The sequence below is a fragment of the Ambystoma mexicanum genome, chromosome 14, assembly GCF_040938575.1.
Source record: "Ambystoma mexicanum isolate Mex_15411 chromosome 14, UKY_AmexF1_1, whole genome shotgun sequence".
Classification (NCBI taxonomy): Eukaryota; Metazoa; Chordata; class Amphibia; order Caudata; family Ambystomatidae; genus Ambystoma; species Ambystoma mexicanum.
Genome location: NC_090940.1, coordinates 508,345,307 through 508,360,259, shown reverse-complemented (window position 1 = coordinate 508,360,259; position 14,953 = coordinate 508,345,307). Strand labels below are relative to the sequence as shown.

Here is a 14,953-nt window from a genome sequence, read left to right as displayed (position 1 = left end):
TCCGTGTCGTCTTGCTTCAAAAGGCGAGCACGTTGCCCCCTGAGCTATCCTCCCGAGACTGTATTGTACTTGTGGTTGTGCAAATAAGTGTGCCCTAAAGGAAAATCATACATAAATAGCCCATTAAAGAACATGGGACTAATGATTATGAAGATAAACCATTTCTTTACCGCGAGTGAATTAGTGTCTTCAACATGAGATCCACAACTAAGGAACATCAGATTGAGACAAGGCTAGAAATAGTTTTGTAGGCATAACAGTAAGAAATACCATACTAAATTCTGTGCCTTCTGTGATATGATTGCATAAAGATATGATATGATATATATACTATGCTTCTGAATTATCAAATTTACATCTTTTCTTTTTTACCTTTGAAAATGTTGCCTCTTTGGGACGGCTGTCTAGATTATGTAAAACACTCACATACATGCCCTGCCTTGAATGAGTTGAGAGAAATGTTTGGGTGATTATCGTATGAAATGCATCATTTAAATTTGACAGACAAAATGTCTATTCATTCAATTTATATTAATATACAGGTTTCTAATGAGTTTTTAACAAAGGCTGTAAAGGTAAACATGTTATATATTCAATGAAAAAACTTTGTTGCAGGGACGTTATGGTTAAGTTGCACTAGTAAAAACCTATGAAATTCAATGGAAAAACATTGTTACAGGGACGTTATGGTTAAAGGTAAAACCGAAAAAACCTCAGAAATTCGCCAGTTATGGTAAGCTAAGCAACCATAACTCGTGCCACCACCGTGCACTGCTAAGACTAACACCCAGGACATTAAAGATGACTTCACAAATGCATTGATGACATCACTGATGAAGTCCGCAAATTTTTCTGGCCAATCGGAGGCCAGTCCGCGCACCGAACAGGGAAGTGAGTCCGCAGAGTGAACATAGATATCATTAATTTTTTTGCCTTATGTTTTGGTCGTTTAAAAAAAAAAAATACTGGATGGATTTACACCAAATTAACAAAAGCACGCTTTTGGGACGAAGCCGCCGCTCCTGTCTCAAATTTGGTGAAAATCCGTCCAGCGACTTGGGCTGTAGGCGTGAGCAAAGTTTATTCCCATTATGTCTATGGGGAAAAAAGAAATTTTGGGACCCCCCATATAACTTTGCACCCCTTCACCAAACGTCACCAAACTTTGCAAAATAATTCAGAGTGGGCCATATACTTGTTTTGCAAAGTTTGGTGAGGATTTGTCAAGGGGGGGCAAAGTTATAAGCCACCCAAAAAGTGCTCTTCCTATGGGTTTAGCAACTTCACCAAAACTACATGGACGGTACCGCGGGCCATGTAATGTGTTTTATAAATGGCTTTTGTACCAATTGTGACAAATCCGTGAATGTTGTTTCCCTTTTCACTAAGGGGAGCCCCTTTTAATGAGAAATCAGCCCCTTCCTACAACGCTAAGAACTACTTCCCTAATAAGTTAATAACTTGTAATCACCCTACCATTCCCCTACAAAGTACTGGGACGATGAAGAATAGGAGTTACCTAAGTGAAGATACCTTTCCCAGTATTGTGATGAGGAAGAGCCCCCAATGACTCACAAAGGAGGCCTAGGATCAGTACTGTGACGAGGGAGAAGTGTTGGGCCTGAGGATTACCTGTAGGAACCAGGTTAAGCGGTCTACTGGCTTCTCCAGTCCCATTTGCTAGAGCCAGTATAAAAGGGATGACAGACTTTGGAGGTATGAGAGAAGCTCTTCCTGGAGGAGAAAGGAGCAGGAATGCTGTGCTGAAGCAGAAGCAGCTTTGGACCAGAGGCTCTGTCAGAAGGAGGGGGACCTTTTGCTCACTGGGGGAAGTGCTGAAGAATGTGGGGAGCCCAGGAGAACCCCTTGTCAAAGGACCTGACAGAGAGCCTAACCCTCCCTGGGGAACCACATACTGTGGAGCTGCCACAGCACACCGGAGAAGAAGGGGAAGACTGCAGAAGCCCAAAACTGAAGCAGAAAGACCCCAAGACCGACCAAAGACTACCGGGAAAGACCCTGAAGGTAGGGGTAACAGAGACAGTTGGTAGGGGAATAAGGGGGCTGCGGGATACCCTGACCCAGCTAAACAGGGGAAGAAGAGAAGCCTGGGGAAGCAGTACCCTTCCCGAGCCCCTAAGAAAGAAAGCAAGGAATAAGACTAGGACCTGCGCCCCCAATGAAGATTACCATCCTCAGTCATCTTCCCCGTCGCAGTACTTGGCAGGCTAGTGAACCAGGTCTGCCAGGCTGTCACAAAAGAACCTCACGGGTTTGAGACCCGTATCCCAGAGGTTTGACAGCAAGCTGAAACAAGGCAAGAGCAGAGGAGACCAGGGCAAGGGAAGCATCCTCCCATGTGTTGTGAGAACTACATGAGAGAAGTCAAGAGAAGGAAGGCACACTCTTGACATTGTAAGAGGCCTAAAGAAAACCATGGGAAGGGAGATCGTTCCCCTGGTATCTGTAACCACAGTGAGAAGCCCAAGTGAGACCAAGAGAAGGGAACCATTCTCTTGGGGTCACCATTTTGAATAGCAACTTTACTTTCTTTTGAGCCAGAGAACTTCTCTACTGTGTAACTGTTTATTCTTGCACTATTTGGAACTTTGTGTTTTGAACTTTGAGAAGAAGACCCTGCTGAGCAGACAACCCCTTTGCACCTTGTATTTAGTTATTAGTGTGAGAGTGAGAGTTAGGGTTCTGACACGGTGGACTTACCTTTATTTTTGACATCTTGACAACCCCCTTTAAGATTTGTGTTGATACAGAGAAACCCCTCTTAGCGTTAGGGTGAGCACGGCCTTCCCCCCACCCCCAGATTATTCCTTTAATAAAAGTCTATATCCGGAAAAATGCCACAGAGTCTTAGTCCAACAACCTCACATAATGTACAACATCTTGTATGGTTTTACAAACCTGTTATATTATGGAAGTAAATAACTACAAGCAAGCCTTGTGAAGCAGTGAGTGAGACAGCAAAGAGACTCCAGACCATTCTGAAAGCTAATAAAGGCATATGAACACTGGCAATTAAAAATACACTGGTTTCATGAATCTCTGCTGCACTGGGGCTCAGGACATTAAAATAAGCCACTGGTGATACCGTTAACAAAAAATGACATCTAATGACCGAGGTGCTATTTCCCAGCTACAAGACCATTCTACCCAGTAACAAACACAAAGATGAGGAACCAGACTTTAAATCACCTAGGCATAAACACAGCCATATTCTTCAATGAAGGGCAAAACAATCTGTAAGCACTTGCCGTAGTAAGCAAGAGATTTAAAAGATTATAAGTTGTGAAGATACAATATCACTTTCTCACCTCATAGTGTGCTTTTATTTCCATCATGATAGCATTTGCTTTTTCAATATCATTGGTGGCCATGAATTTTCTTTTCATGATGGCAAGGGGAACCTCTGGGCTGGGGATAAGGTCGAGCTGCTTCACTGGCGGCAGCGGTGCAAGCGTAGGTGATTTACTTCCATGGCCCTGGAACTGCATCACTTTCATGTGGGCGATGGTCTGTAAAAAGAATCCTGTAGTTAAAGGATAATCTAAAGATGCAAAAAAACAATTCTTAGTACATAACAAATATGATTTTCACTGGCCTACTTAGGAATAATTCCAGTTATGTTAGTTAACGGTTAAGCCCTGTAAACCATGGACATTAATTTCCAGTAACGGTGTACTCATCCACTAGCAAGTAACTCATTGGTCCATTATTCCATTCCGTGTAGCCCAAAGATCAAATACATGTTAAGATCATTGAATAGCGTTCATCATTGCTCTATTCGAGACCAGCAATATCAATAGCAGAGTTTCATAGACTCCCAAAAGTGTCTGGTTTTACCAAGTCCTTACTGAAATTCAAAACTGCATTTGAAAGTCCACTGCCCCCTGCCCCCTCATCCCCACTCCAACTTGAACTCAAACAAGGGCTTTTCCTGTAAAAAATAAAAAAAAAGCCCTGGCCTTCAATTTCACCTGAGACTTGAATCTGTTGCAAAAATAGCTGAATCTGTCAGATGAGGGATGATCAATAAAACCAGTGTATGGAGATTTGAAACGTTAAAGGGAGTGCGTGTGATGCGATTTCACCCGTGTTAGGTCTGGAAAGTAAGGAGCCGGAAATCAGCAGCTGCAACAGTAGTCGACAATCCTTTAAATCACATTGCCTCTGCTCTGCGCAGCAGAATTGGCCTGAAAGAGCTAGTCCTTGTCGGACCTCTTCACTCTCCTCACTCGGTAATCCAAGCACACATGGTATCCCACTAGCCCCATGTGGGCCCCTTTCCCAAACATATTAAATGGTCTACTCAAAGTGTCAATTATTAACCTTATTTTTATGCAGAGGATGTGGAAGAAATAAAACGCATGCAAAAGGTCCTTTTGTGCCTCTTTCTTCATCTGCCCTCTTCTGTATCTATTTCTCATACAGTGCCAGCACCCTGTATAGGTACACTAAATAGGAGTTTTCCCATTGGGGCTTTAGCACGATGCAGACAATGCTAATATCTTTCTTTGGGATCAGTACTCTAATGCCTGATCCTTATAGACTGTTTTGGTAACTGCTAAAAAAGTGGGTGCCATTCCTCGGTAAAGAATGGCACCCTCTTTGGTTTAAAGCGCTCTGTAAATGAAATAAATACAAAGAGTGTAATGACTGTGTAATGCTGTTCATGCTGGCAGCTATTACTGGCCTCTGCCATGCTACCCTCATGAAGAGATAACAAAAAGAGGAAACTAAGGTAGCCCTGCATTCCAACCACGGATAGCAGCTCACACAGTGAATTAGGAGAATCCAATGGAGCTGGCCTGAATCACTGAAGTGGGCAGGAACTTTCTGCCAGATTCCTGATCTGAACCAAAATTAGCCCTTTAGAATGGCATTTCCACATCATGCATTGAACCAGAATGCTTACATGGAATGTCCTATAGATGCAGTTAGGCTTCCACCAGGTGCCCATGGGCTGGCTGCCTTTGATCCTGAGAGCCTACCTTTGCTCCCAGGAAACCTTGAGTGTTATTGTTTCTACAAGATATATGTACCTATACGCCATCACATATGTTTCTGTGGATACGCTCTCGCCAATGTGCGCAGTTACTTAGAGAACATTTGTGCTAAAAATGCATATTGGCAGCATAATGGTTACTAGTGTAATTCCGTTACCGCTGCATTTCCGCACCACACATTTGGTGGTGAAATGTAAGATTTCCATCCAGCAAAAAGCTGGGAGGTGAATCTGTCACTTTATGGCCAAAGACCATGAGCTCTACCTCCTGCAACATTACACCAGTAGTAATTCCACTAAAAGCCCTATGGAACCCAATGGCCTTCATAAACAGGGACTTACACAGCCCTGCCACCAATTATAATCCTGTGGTAAATGTGCAGGACCAAATGGCGGTAGGGGTAATTGAATTTGGGAGTAATTTGGTGCATTTACCGGAAAATTACTACCAAACTCGTAATAAGGTCAATAGTACTTATTTGATCTTCTAGGGACTTTCATGGACCTATGAAATAAAATGTCTTTTTTTCCAGTATTCCTGTTGTGGCTGGTCAGAAGGACAAAATCTTAGCCGGCATGATTCACAGTATTTTATTAAAGTAACCTAAAAAGGCCTATCTTTCCCTATCACTTTGGGTGCTCCCGGCCTATATTACTAAGGAGCTCATTCGTCAGTCATGAATGACGAAGCAAACAAGTGTGCTGTCCAAAACTTGTGCTGTCCAAAACTACCCTATCTGACCCTACCACTACGAAAACTAACTTAAATCTGGAGAATGCCCCCTTCTCCCAAGGGTGCTCCTAGTACCAATATGGGGTTTCTTTGTTATCTCTCCTTGTTGCTTTTAGTGTATCTTGTTAAAGTATTATTGTTCTTGTGGGTTTTCACTCCTGGGCAACTGTATAACCTGTTCACTTGGGCTACTTCTCTTGATATATAGTCGAATTGTCTAGTTCTCTCAAAGTCTGGTTCACACTTTGTTCTCTCTCTCACATTATACTCTTCTTGTATAAGACATTTAGTTACTTTCCCCTTTTCCCCCAGGGTATTTCGTCCCACTGCTCTTCTCTTGCTTTGTTGTTCAATGGTTATTTCCCAAATGTCAATAGGATTTAAATTCATCAGTTTCCAACTGAACTCGGTTTCATATTTTTCACAGAGACAAGTTATTTGTACGGTATAACGACTCCCTGGATGCCTCCTATGCTTCCCATTACCTTTGTTCCTGACAGGGGACGTCTTCTGGAGCTTTACCTATCGGGCAACTGTCATCGTATCACAGAAAGCTGTGTGCTTCGTTTTACTGGCGTGTCTCTTTCCGCCATCCCTTGCTTCTTCGTAGAGTGCCGGTACTTCACCATGTGACCGGACACCTCATGGTTTGTTTCTGGAAGTGGTCTCGGCAACAGTTAGAGGATAGACTATCCACCGCGGCTTCTCATTCGTGGCCACGCCACCATCTTCTCGCAGGCTACAGCCTTGTTGGTTTCTCTCTGTTCGCATTCACACTATCATGGGCATTGCGCACTGCGTTCTCTGGCGAGTTCGAAACTCAGGAGCTTCTGGGTCTCAGTCTTCCCCAGGTATGATGTAGCGTGGGAGTTTCCCCAAAGCCTACTAACATGCTGGTCTCTCCCTTCTTGTTGCCCTCTCACAGAGGACTCATTAATCAACCTCATCGTCTCAGTAGATTGGTCACTTCCATTTAAAGGGATGTGCTCTTCTCCCATAAGATAATTGCATTGATATAGTCTTCATATCTGACATCTTCTGGTACTTTTGAGCATCCCATGTAAGCAACAATATGCCCAGCTTTAGGGAGTTCCTCGTGGGAATGGGAGTCCTTGTCCCACAGAAGGAATGTCTCCCGGTGAGGCCCCACTTGCCTTTACTCCCAGGGAGGGTATTGCGGAAGCAGGCTCACCGCCTTAGCCTCACAGGAAGGGGGCTCCCCCTTGGGGAGAAGGGACTAATACCCTCGATTCATCACTGTTATGTAAGAATTGGTGCACTCCACTGGTGTGGTACTACACAAGACTCGGCTGCTTGGTATTAGTTAACCCGCCTTTTATTATAGACCCGTACTACACAAGTTGGTAGTGTCACTGAGCAGCCAGGCTCATCTTAAAAGGGGCAATGTGAGCTGTACAATTGAAATCAGTAAGTACAAGTAGCCAAGTAACACTTACACACAAAGTTATGTATACACATTTATTTATAATATACACAAGGTTTAAATAAGCATTCTTTAAAAAGCGTTATCTACTAGTAACATTCAATCAAAGTTTGTAAAAGACCATAAAAGTTGGTAATTACTTTTCTTATGCCAACACATAGTCCAGCACACAGAGTGACTTCAGTAAAGGCCAGCATTGCACTTATTTTCGGTTACCAATTCAGTTATTGAATTAAGGAAAGAAAGGTTAGAATAAGTCTGAGAACATACTTTTAAAACAATTACAATCTCCGAAAGTGAGGCAGGTAAACTTTTATCCCAGCAATAATAGTATCCACAATTATAACCTATGAGGGAACAAGTACTGCCAAAGCCAGTAGGTTCAGAGCAGTGCCTTTATGGAGCTAGGACAGCCAAAGTCAATGGAGAAAGTCAATTGTTCTGATGCACTTCTTAGATAAAGTCTTGACAAAGTTAGTAAGTTCAGAAGAAATCACAGTAACTCAAGTGAGCTACTTTGCAGAGAGCAAAAGCTGTTAGGCCAATGCAGGTGAGTTGAGATCAAATCCAAAACGTACTTCACAATGTAGGAAGCACAACTTATGGCTAGAAGGTGAACACCCCAAGCCCCACAGTACCTGTGATACAAAGACATTTTTTTCCAGCTGGATTCCTCCTTGCTACAGCTCGTCAGACCCCCTTGGTCCTGGTCCTTGGTCCTGGTCCTTGTTCATGGGGATGAAAGGGAGGACATCTGGCGGGCTCCTGTGGCAGTACTCGGGAGAGGGACTCCTCAGCAATGGATTTCCTTTGTTTCAGCGGCACTTCAGTGTTTTGGCGCCTTCTCCTCTGCAGCAAATGAAGAACGAAAACTCTGGTTGGAAGAAGCTTGCTCCCTCCGTCCTGGACCCTGGATCATGATTTCCTGCCTCTACAGGGTCCTCTGGATGCCCACGAAGATTTGGACGGATTCCGACTTTGCAAGACGTTGCACTCGTCAATGGTCACAGGACCCCTGGCATTGGGCTTCTGCAGCTCTGGTGAGGCACAGCAAGTCGGGGGATGCGCCGGATGGAAGCTGGTCTTGAGGCTAGTTGTCCCACCAGCCCAAGGGAGGAAGTTGTCCCGTGTGGGTCTTCCCAATCGATTTGACAACAGGGTCAGCACAGCTGCTGGGTCTCACAGGCACTTCAAGGTCCAGGAGGGAGCTGCTGGTGTCTTGTCACGTCTTCTTCTTCGGATGTTCCTCTCCAGTGGTCGACTCTACCTCTAGTCCCAAAAACCTCGCTTTTTATGCGATATGCTATTCATTCACAGCCTATGCTGTCAATCACACAGCAGCAGGTGATCGATACGACTATTCTCCCGACCTATTTAACATAGCACGAGGTATGGGGTACATGATCGCATTTCCCAGTCCAGTATCACTGCTACAGAACAAAGTCTCTGGCCCCGAATCCTCATCGCCCACTACTGCAACTTGCCTACAGTCGTCACCCTCACCTGCGGACTACTCCGCACGGACTCCGTTTGTCTCCACCCATGTAAGTTGTCGCCCCAGAGGGTCTATTGCACATCCCTGCACTACCACCTGTGGCCGCCATGCCTAATTCTGTTGATTGTGCTGATCTAAACACGCAGGTCCTAACCCACTGGTTCACCCCCACCTTGCCGGAGACTGCTGTGTCCGATTGTGCCTTTGATGACACTATGAATGCACATAGGCTACCATCTTCCTATCAGCCTCAGGGTTTGCCCCCCTGATACTACTTGTTGCTAACACTATTACCTGTGCCAAATACTGCTAATTCTGCATTGCATGTGCCAAATACTGCTAACTCTGTATTGCCTGTGCCAAATACTGCCGATACTGCAGCATTGTATGTACATGTCCCAACACCCTTAGCCAACACCACCCTGCCTGTGACCGATTATGCCTTTGATGCCACTATGAAGGTGCATATGTCACCACCTCCTACTAGGACTGCCAGGCCTGTCACTGTACATCAGGCCTCATTGTATGCCCCCCCCCCCCACCCTGACTCTACCTGTTGCCAATACCGTATTGCCTGTGCCAAATGCTGCTAATTCTGTATTGCCTACACCAGCACTTGTCACTTTGGACGCCACACTGACTCCTATTATCGTCCGTAAGGCCCCATCAAATATTCCTCTTAGTTGCGCCCTCATCGATGCCCGCTCTGTCCCAGCCCATGCCCCGGACGTTCAGGACCTAATCATCAGCTGTAACCTTGATCTCTTGATAATTAGTGAAACCGGGTGTTATGCAAGGTTTGCATGCAGTACCCTCTGGGAACACTACAAACAACTCTGACTACAGGTATAGGAAACCCAACCTTTGTTATAAGCTTGTACTAGACAGTTTTGGTAGTGTGTTGAGCAGCCAAGCTTATCTCAAGAGGGGTCAATGTGAGCTGTAGTGGAGTTCCACAGAGATTTACAGTTACAAATATTCAAATAAACTCTTACACTCAAGGCTTCTTGAATGAACAATTATTAATTTATTTATTAGTTAGACTTCAAAAGGGAGCAATATAATAGCAACCCTCAAATACACTTCATGAAATAAACACTCTTAATATCTCTAAATCAGTAGATACCCTTTTGGGATGGCCCACATACACTACCTACACCCTCAGATGACTTCAATTGCTAGGGTGCTGGGGACATTAATATATCACTGTTGCATTTAGAATAATATAGTAATAAGTCAAAGGAAAAGGTTATTTAGAACATAAAAGAGACCACAATTATTCTTATGCAGGCAAATACTTTTGGATTCCTCCAGGAAGAATCATTCAGTACAATAGGCTTGGCTAAAGTCAATGGGCAAAAGTTCTATATAGGATGCAGCACTTCAGGTAAGTAGAAAAGTCTTTCACAATGTGTTAGAAGACTTTGAATGAAAGAAGAATCAAATGTAGGGTCACAAGCTGATTAGACTTGTGAGAAGTAGAATATGCAAGCAACTCTACAGTAAGAGGTAGGTTCTCACAGACTTCTTACAGTACATTTGTAATGAAGAAAAAGTGCAGCAGATTACTTTTGTTCCTGTGCTCCTCTGCAGATTTCACTGTTCCTGGGCCTCAGTTGTGGGGACAAGAGGGAGGACTTGTGGGGACTCTTGCACTGCAAAAAGGCGGTCACCGCTCGCAACCAGCATACTTCAATTCAGTTGCTGTTCAGTGTTTCAGCTCCTCGCGTCTAACGCAAATAGCAACACTGCGGTCCCTGGCTGTCGAGAGGGACCTTTCTTGCTTCTGGGGTCGCGCACTCTGTTGAGGGGGCACAGGCTCGGTCAGTCCTACTTCCTGGGAGTCCGAAGGATCTTCCTGGAGCTCTAGGCCAGCTTAAAAGTAGCACACACAATCTGGTGTTCCTCTCCCTGGCTATACAATTTATAGCAGCAACTCGGTGGAAATTCAACCAGCTCCAAGATGGATTTCCAGGTGGCTTACTTTGGGGTTGATTGGTCCCACCAACTCAAGGGGAGAAGTCGTCCTTGCAGGGGCTTCTCTGTCGATGCAAACTTGGCAAGTAGTCACTGCAGCAGGGCTTCACCGGGCAAACCAACGGCCCAAAAGTTGCAGCAGGCGTCCTCTTCAAGTTCTTCTTCGGTTCCTTCATCCAGTGGTCGACTCTGCCTTCCAAGCCAAAAGCCTTGCCTTTTATTCAGTTCTCTCCCATTCATTCCAGCCTAGCTGTCAGTCACCCAGAAGGGTGGCTGTCCTTGCCAGACAGTCAGCCGGCCAATCACCACAGAGTGCATTTGGGTCTCCTATGAGACTAAGCACAGGGAGTTTCGGGCATCTCCCTCACTTCCTGACTACCCCAGACACTCGTGAATCCCGCCAAAGGCAAAGCGAACAATGGGACCAAACCTGGTTTGGCACGCAGAGTAAATCTCAAGAAGGACCTTTCCACAAAGAAATGGCAAAAAAAGAAGACCAGGGCCATTTTGACAAAAATGGCACCCTTGGGTGCTTTACTGCAGCTGCGAATGGAGCCCGCGGTAAATGCACACCACGGTAGCTGAAACGAAACGACTGCCACCAGCCATTCAGTGAGGAAAGGGTAACATAAAAAATGTTACATGAGAAGCTAGACAAAGGGGATACTAGGTAACCACTCCAGCAGCTTATTGTAAAATAGTGTGTGCTGGGTCTAGAAAGTTACAAATGTAAGTAAAGTCAATTTCACCTTACTGCTCTTGGAAACAGTAGTTTAACCAAGAGAAGGTATTCAAACCTTTGGGAAATCTGAAAGACTTCCCTGTGCCACTGCACTGAAGGTGCTGTGTGTCACAATGTAAAAAGATTATGCCTATGGAGTTTGCCAGGCTCCAAAGTCAAAAGAAACAGTGTTCAAATTAATGAAACATGAGACAGTGGGAAAAAGGTCTCACTCTCTCCAGAGTGAAAATTAAAAGTCCTAAAGTCCAGCAAAAAGAGCTGGGGGTCTCCAAGTTAGAAGGGAATTGGCACATTTCTGAGAATTCTCCCTAAACTTTCCTGTTGCAGTGTAGCAGACCCTTGTTTATTTATTTATTGTTTGCTTGTTGGGGCTAGGTATAGTTGGTCCCACCAGCCCAAGGGAGGAAGTTGTCCCGTACGGGTCTATCCTGTTAAAACGTAAGAAAAATGGGGTCAGCACAGTTGCAGGGCGTCACCGGGCACTTTGTGGTCCAGGAGGGTGCTGCTGGCATCTCTTCAGGTCTTCATCGAATGTTGTCCTCCAGTTGTCGACTCTGCCTCTAATCCCAAAAACCTTGTCTTTTAAGCAAGTTCCCATTCATTCACAGCCCTAGGCTGTCAATCACCCAGCAGGGTGGCTGTACTCCTGGACACCCAGCCGGACCCTTCTTCACTTCCTGCCTTTCCAGACACACTGGAGCCTGGGCGGGCATCAGGGCTGAAGCTCGCCAAAGGCAAAATGCACAAAGCACTCAACCCGATTGAAACAACAGAGTAAACGCCCAGAAGAAATTAACTGACAAGAAATGGCAAAAAAAGAAGACAGTGGTCATTTTGGGAAAATGGTCACCTTTGGTTGCTGTACTGTAGCTGAGGAATCAGCCTGCAGATATATGGCACAAGGTAGTAAAAAAGAAACCACTGCCACCAACCAGTCAAGTTAGTTAGTTTAACAGAATGTTAAATGAGAAGTGGAATAAAGGAGTTACTACGTAAACCTCCAGCAGTCCACATAGGGTGGTGTGTGCTGGACCCACAAAAGAAAAGGTAAGTAAGGGAGGAGTCATCCGACTATGCTTTGGAACAGTAGTTCGCCCAAGAAAACGTAGTTAAACATTAAGAGAAGTCCAAGGGATGTCTCTGTGGCACTGCAAAAAGGGTGCAGTGTGTCACCATGCAAAAACCAGATGCCTATGGAGTTTACCAGACTCCATTAAGCAGTAAGAAACACAAATATCGTAGTCAGAAAAACACATGAGAGAGTGAGAAAAAAAAGACCAACTCACTCAGGAGTTAAATTGAAAAAGCCCCGAGTCCAGCAAAAGAGCTGGGGGTCTCTAAGGTTAAAGGGAAATTGGCACAGAAATAAAAAATTCTCCCCAACGCTTCCCTCCATTTCGAAACCATGGAAAGTCTATTCCAAAGTCCTCTGCCATAGAGATGGAGACAGAAGGATCCAAGGACGAGTAAAGTGCTTCTCTCATCATAAGAGCACATTTGGGGTTAAACTGCTGTGTGGACAAGGCCTACAGTAACTGAGGTACCCAGACCCCTGCCACTGGAGGTGACCGAACAGAAGAATTGACTCACCATGCCTTGGTGACCCACGTCAGTCACAGAAACCACAAACAAATGGAAGAGACCCCTTGCTCTCCTTGCTTCTCCAAACTGCTCAATGCTGGTTTGTGTACCTTCAACACATTCCAAGCTGCTACAAGGAAACTGCCAGAGCAATCTCAGACCTCTATGCTCAACCACATACAGAACTGCTTGACGCCCAAGCTCTGCTATCCAAGATCCACCAAGTTGCCTAGTGTCCCCATATCCACAACATCGCCTGATCACTAGCTTCTTCGAGCTCCAAGCTAACTACCAACACAGTGCATTGAGCCTGGTTTGACACCAGCTCCCCGTCCGGAACAATGAGACCGCCGCATTTGAGCCCGCTTCCAACTGCACGAATTACACCAAGAAGCCTGGTGAACTGCCAAGAACATCAAAAGTATTATTGACGAATAAGTGCCCTCTTGGTCCAGGTTTGGGCCCGAGAGACTGGTAAGGTCACCCGTTATCCTTTTTGCACCAGAGCATATAATTTTGTAATAACATTGTGGTTGTTGATTGCCTTTCACCCCCGTTTCATTAACCTAACTGCTGCAGCTCTCCTATCTTGCATATTCTTTTTTTTGGCATATGGTATGTTTGATTAAAAGTATCTATATATTTTTGTAGAACCTTGATCGGACATTCCTTTATTTTGGACGGTTATATTTCGTTGTTTGGGTTGCTACTGAAACACATTCACAGCTCTCTTGAGAGTATAGGCTTCTGTCGGGCCAAGTTACCACAAAAGGCGAAGAAGGTATATCTCTTAACTGTGACTGTTTCACCTTTATGATTGGGACCACTCTTGTTTTGTCGAAGTGTGAGGGCTGAGTAGGCAGTTTAAGCACTACTCATCCTTGTACTATTGCGGAGCAGAAGTCTTTTTGTCAAACACCCATTTTGGACACCTAACTGTTTATTGTATATTGGTAAGTTCTGTTTTACTTACAAGTTTGTATTTTAACTTAATGCATCTGTGTTCATCAATAAGTGTAGTCTAATATTCACCTGTGTGGACAATCTATTGTTTGATAATATCCTGTGTATGTTAATTGTCCCCTAATCTCCGTATCCTAAGTATTACTGCTCAGCCTCATTGCCAAGAGAGTATAGCTAAGACAACCTGTATGAAGTTGAAACATCCAATACAGCATCCTTGCTTTGTATAAATATAGCTTGCACTTTATTAACATACACAAGCCTCCTGGTGATGTATACATCCAAAGAAGCCTTTTTGCAGCTTTTAATCCCACATCAGTCTTCATACTCTTTCTGAACACACAGCAGCCTTATGAAGTTATACATTTAGAGCATCCTATCAACTGGTAACAAACTCAAGGCAGCATCCTGACCGAGCACAGATACTCACTTTATTGCCATACTGCATCACATGGCTGGTATTGGTGTGCTGTTTCACAAGCTGGAATTGTTTGTGCAAGGTTTCTTTAGTCAGGTCCTCCTGAAAGAAGAGAAGAGGTCAGTGGCCCATGTCCTCTGAATACATACACATACTCGCCCCTTTAAAAGTCTTAGTAAAAACACATTTGGTCCGAGCCGCCATGAAAAATAAAAATCAGAGCTTCTAGACGTGTGAACTCCAAATTGTTTAAAAATGGGTCTTACAAATAATCAACAACATAGGACAAATAAATATTGTGTATTATCCCGGAAATCCAAACGGCAGATTACATCAATTTCTCTATAATCATGGTGTACTTCAAACTAAATCACCGGTGCCACCAGCCTACATACACAACACACCTTCAGGATGATAGAATCCTCCTGGCACTGCATGGCACCATATGGGGAACCAAAGTGTTAGGCTAGATTTTCATTTTTCTGCACAATCTCCTCCACATGTGAGTTCCCCCAGCACTTTTTTCTGGATCATTGGATTTTTGGTCTGTTCCCCTGAGTGAGTGGGAAACTTTTTCCAC

The 14,953-nt window shown here is 44.5% G+C and overlaps 1 protein-coding gene across 4 annotated transcripts in view; it reads right to left on the bottom strand.

Moving 5' to 3' along the window:
• The window catches only part of LGMN (legumain), a 207,184-nt gene that overhangs the window by 11,979 nt on the left and 180,252 nt on the right, over positions 1 to 14,953 (bottom strand). For all 4 annotated transcript variants that reach the window (XM_069637735.1, XM_069637738.1, XM_069637737.1 and 1 more), the window contains 2 exons: positions 14,386 to 14,475; positions 3,330 to 3,530 (listed from right to left, as the gene is read on the bottom strand). In XM_069637735.1, coding sequence (XP_069493836.1) covers positions 3,330 to 3,530; positions 14,386 to 14,475 — 291 coding nt within the window. The remainder of the gene's footprint in view (positions 1 to 3,329; positions 3,531 to 14,385; positions 14,476 to 14,953) is intronic.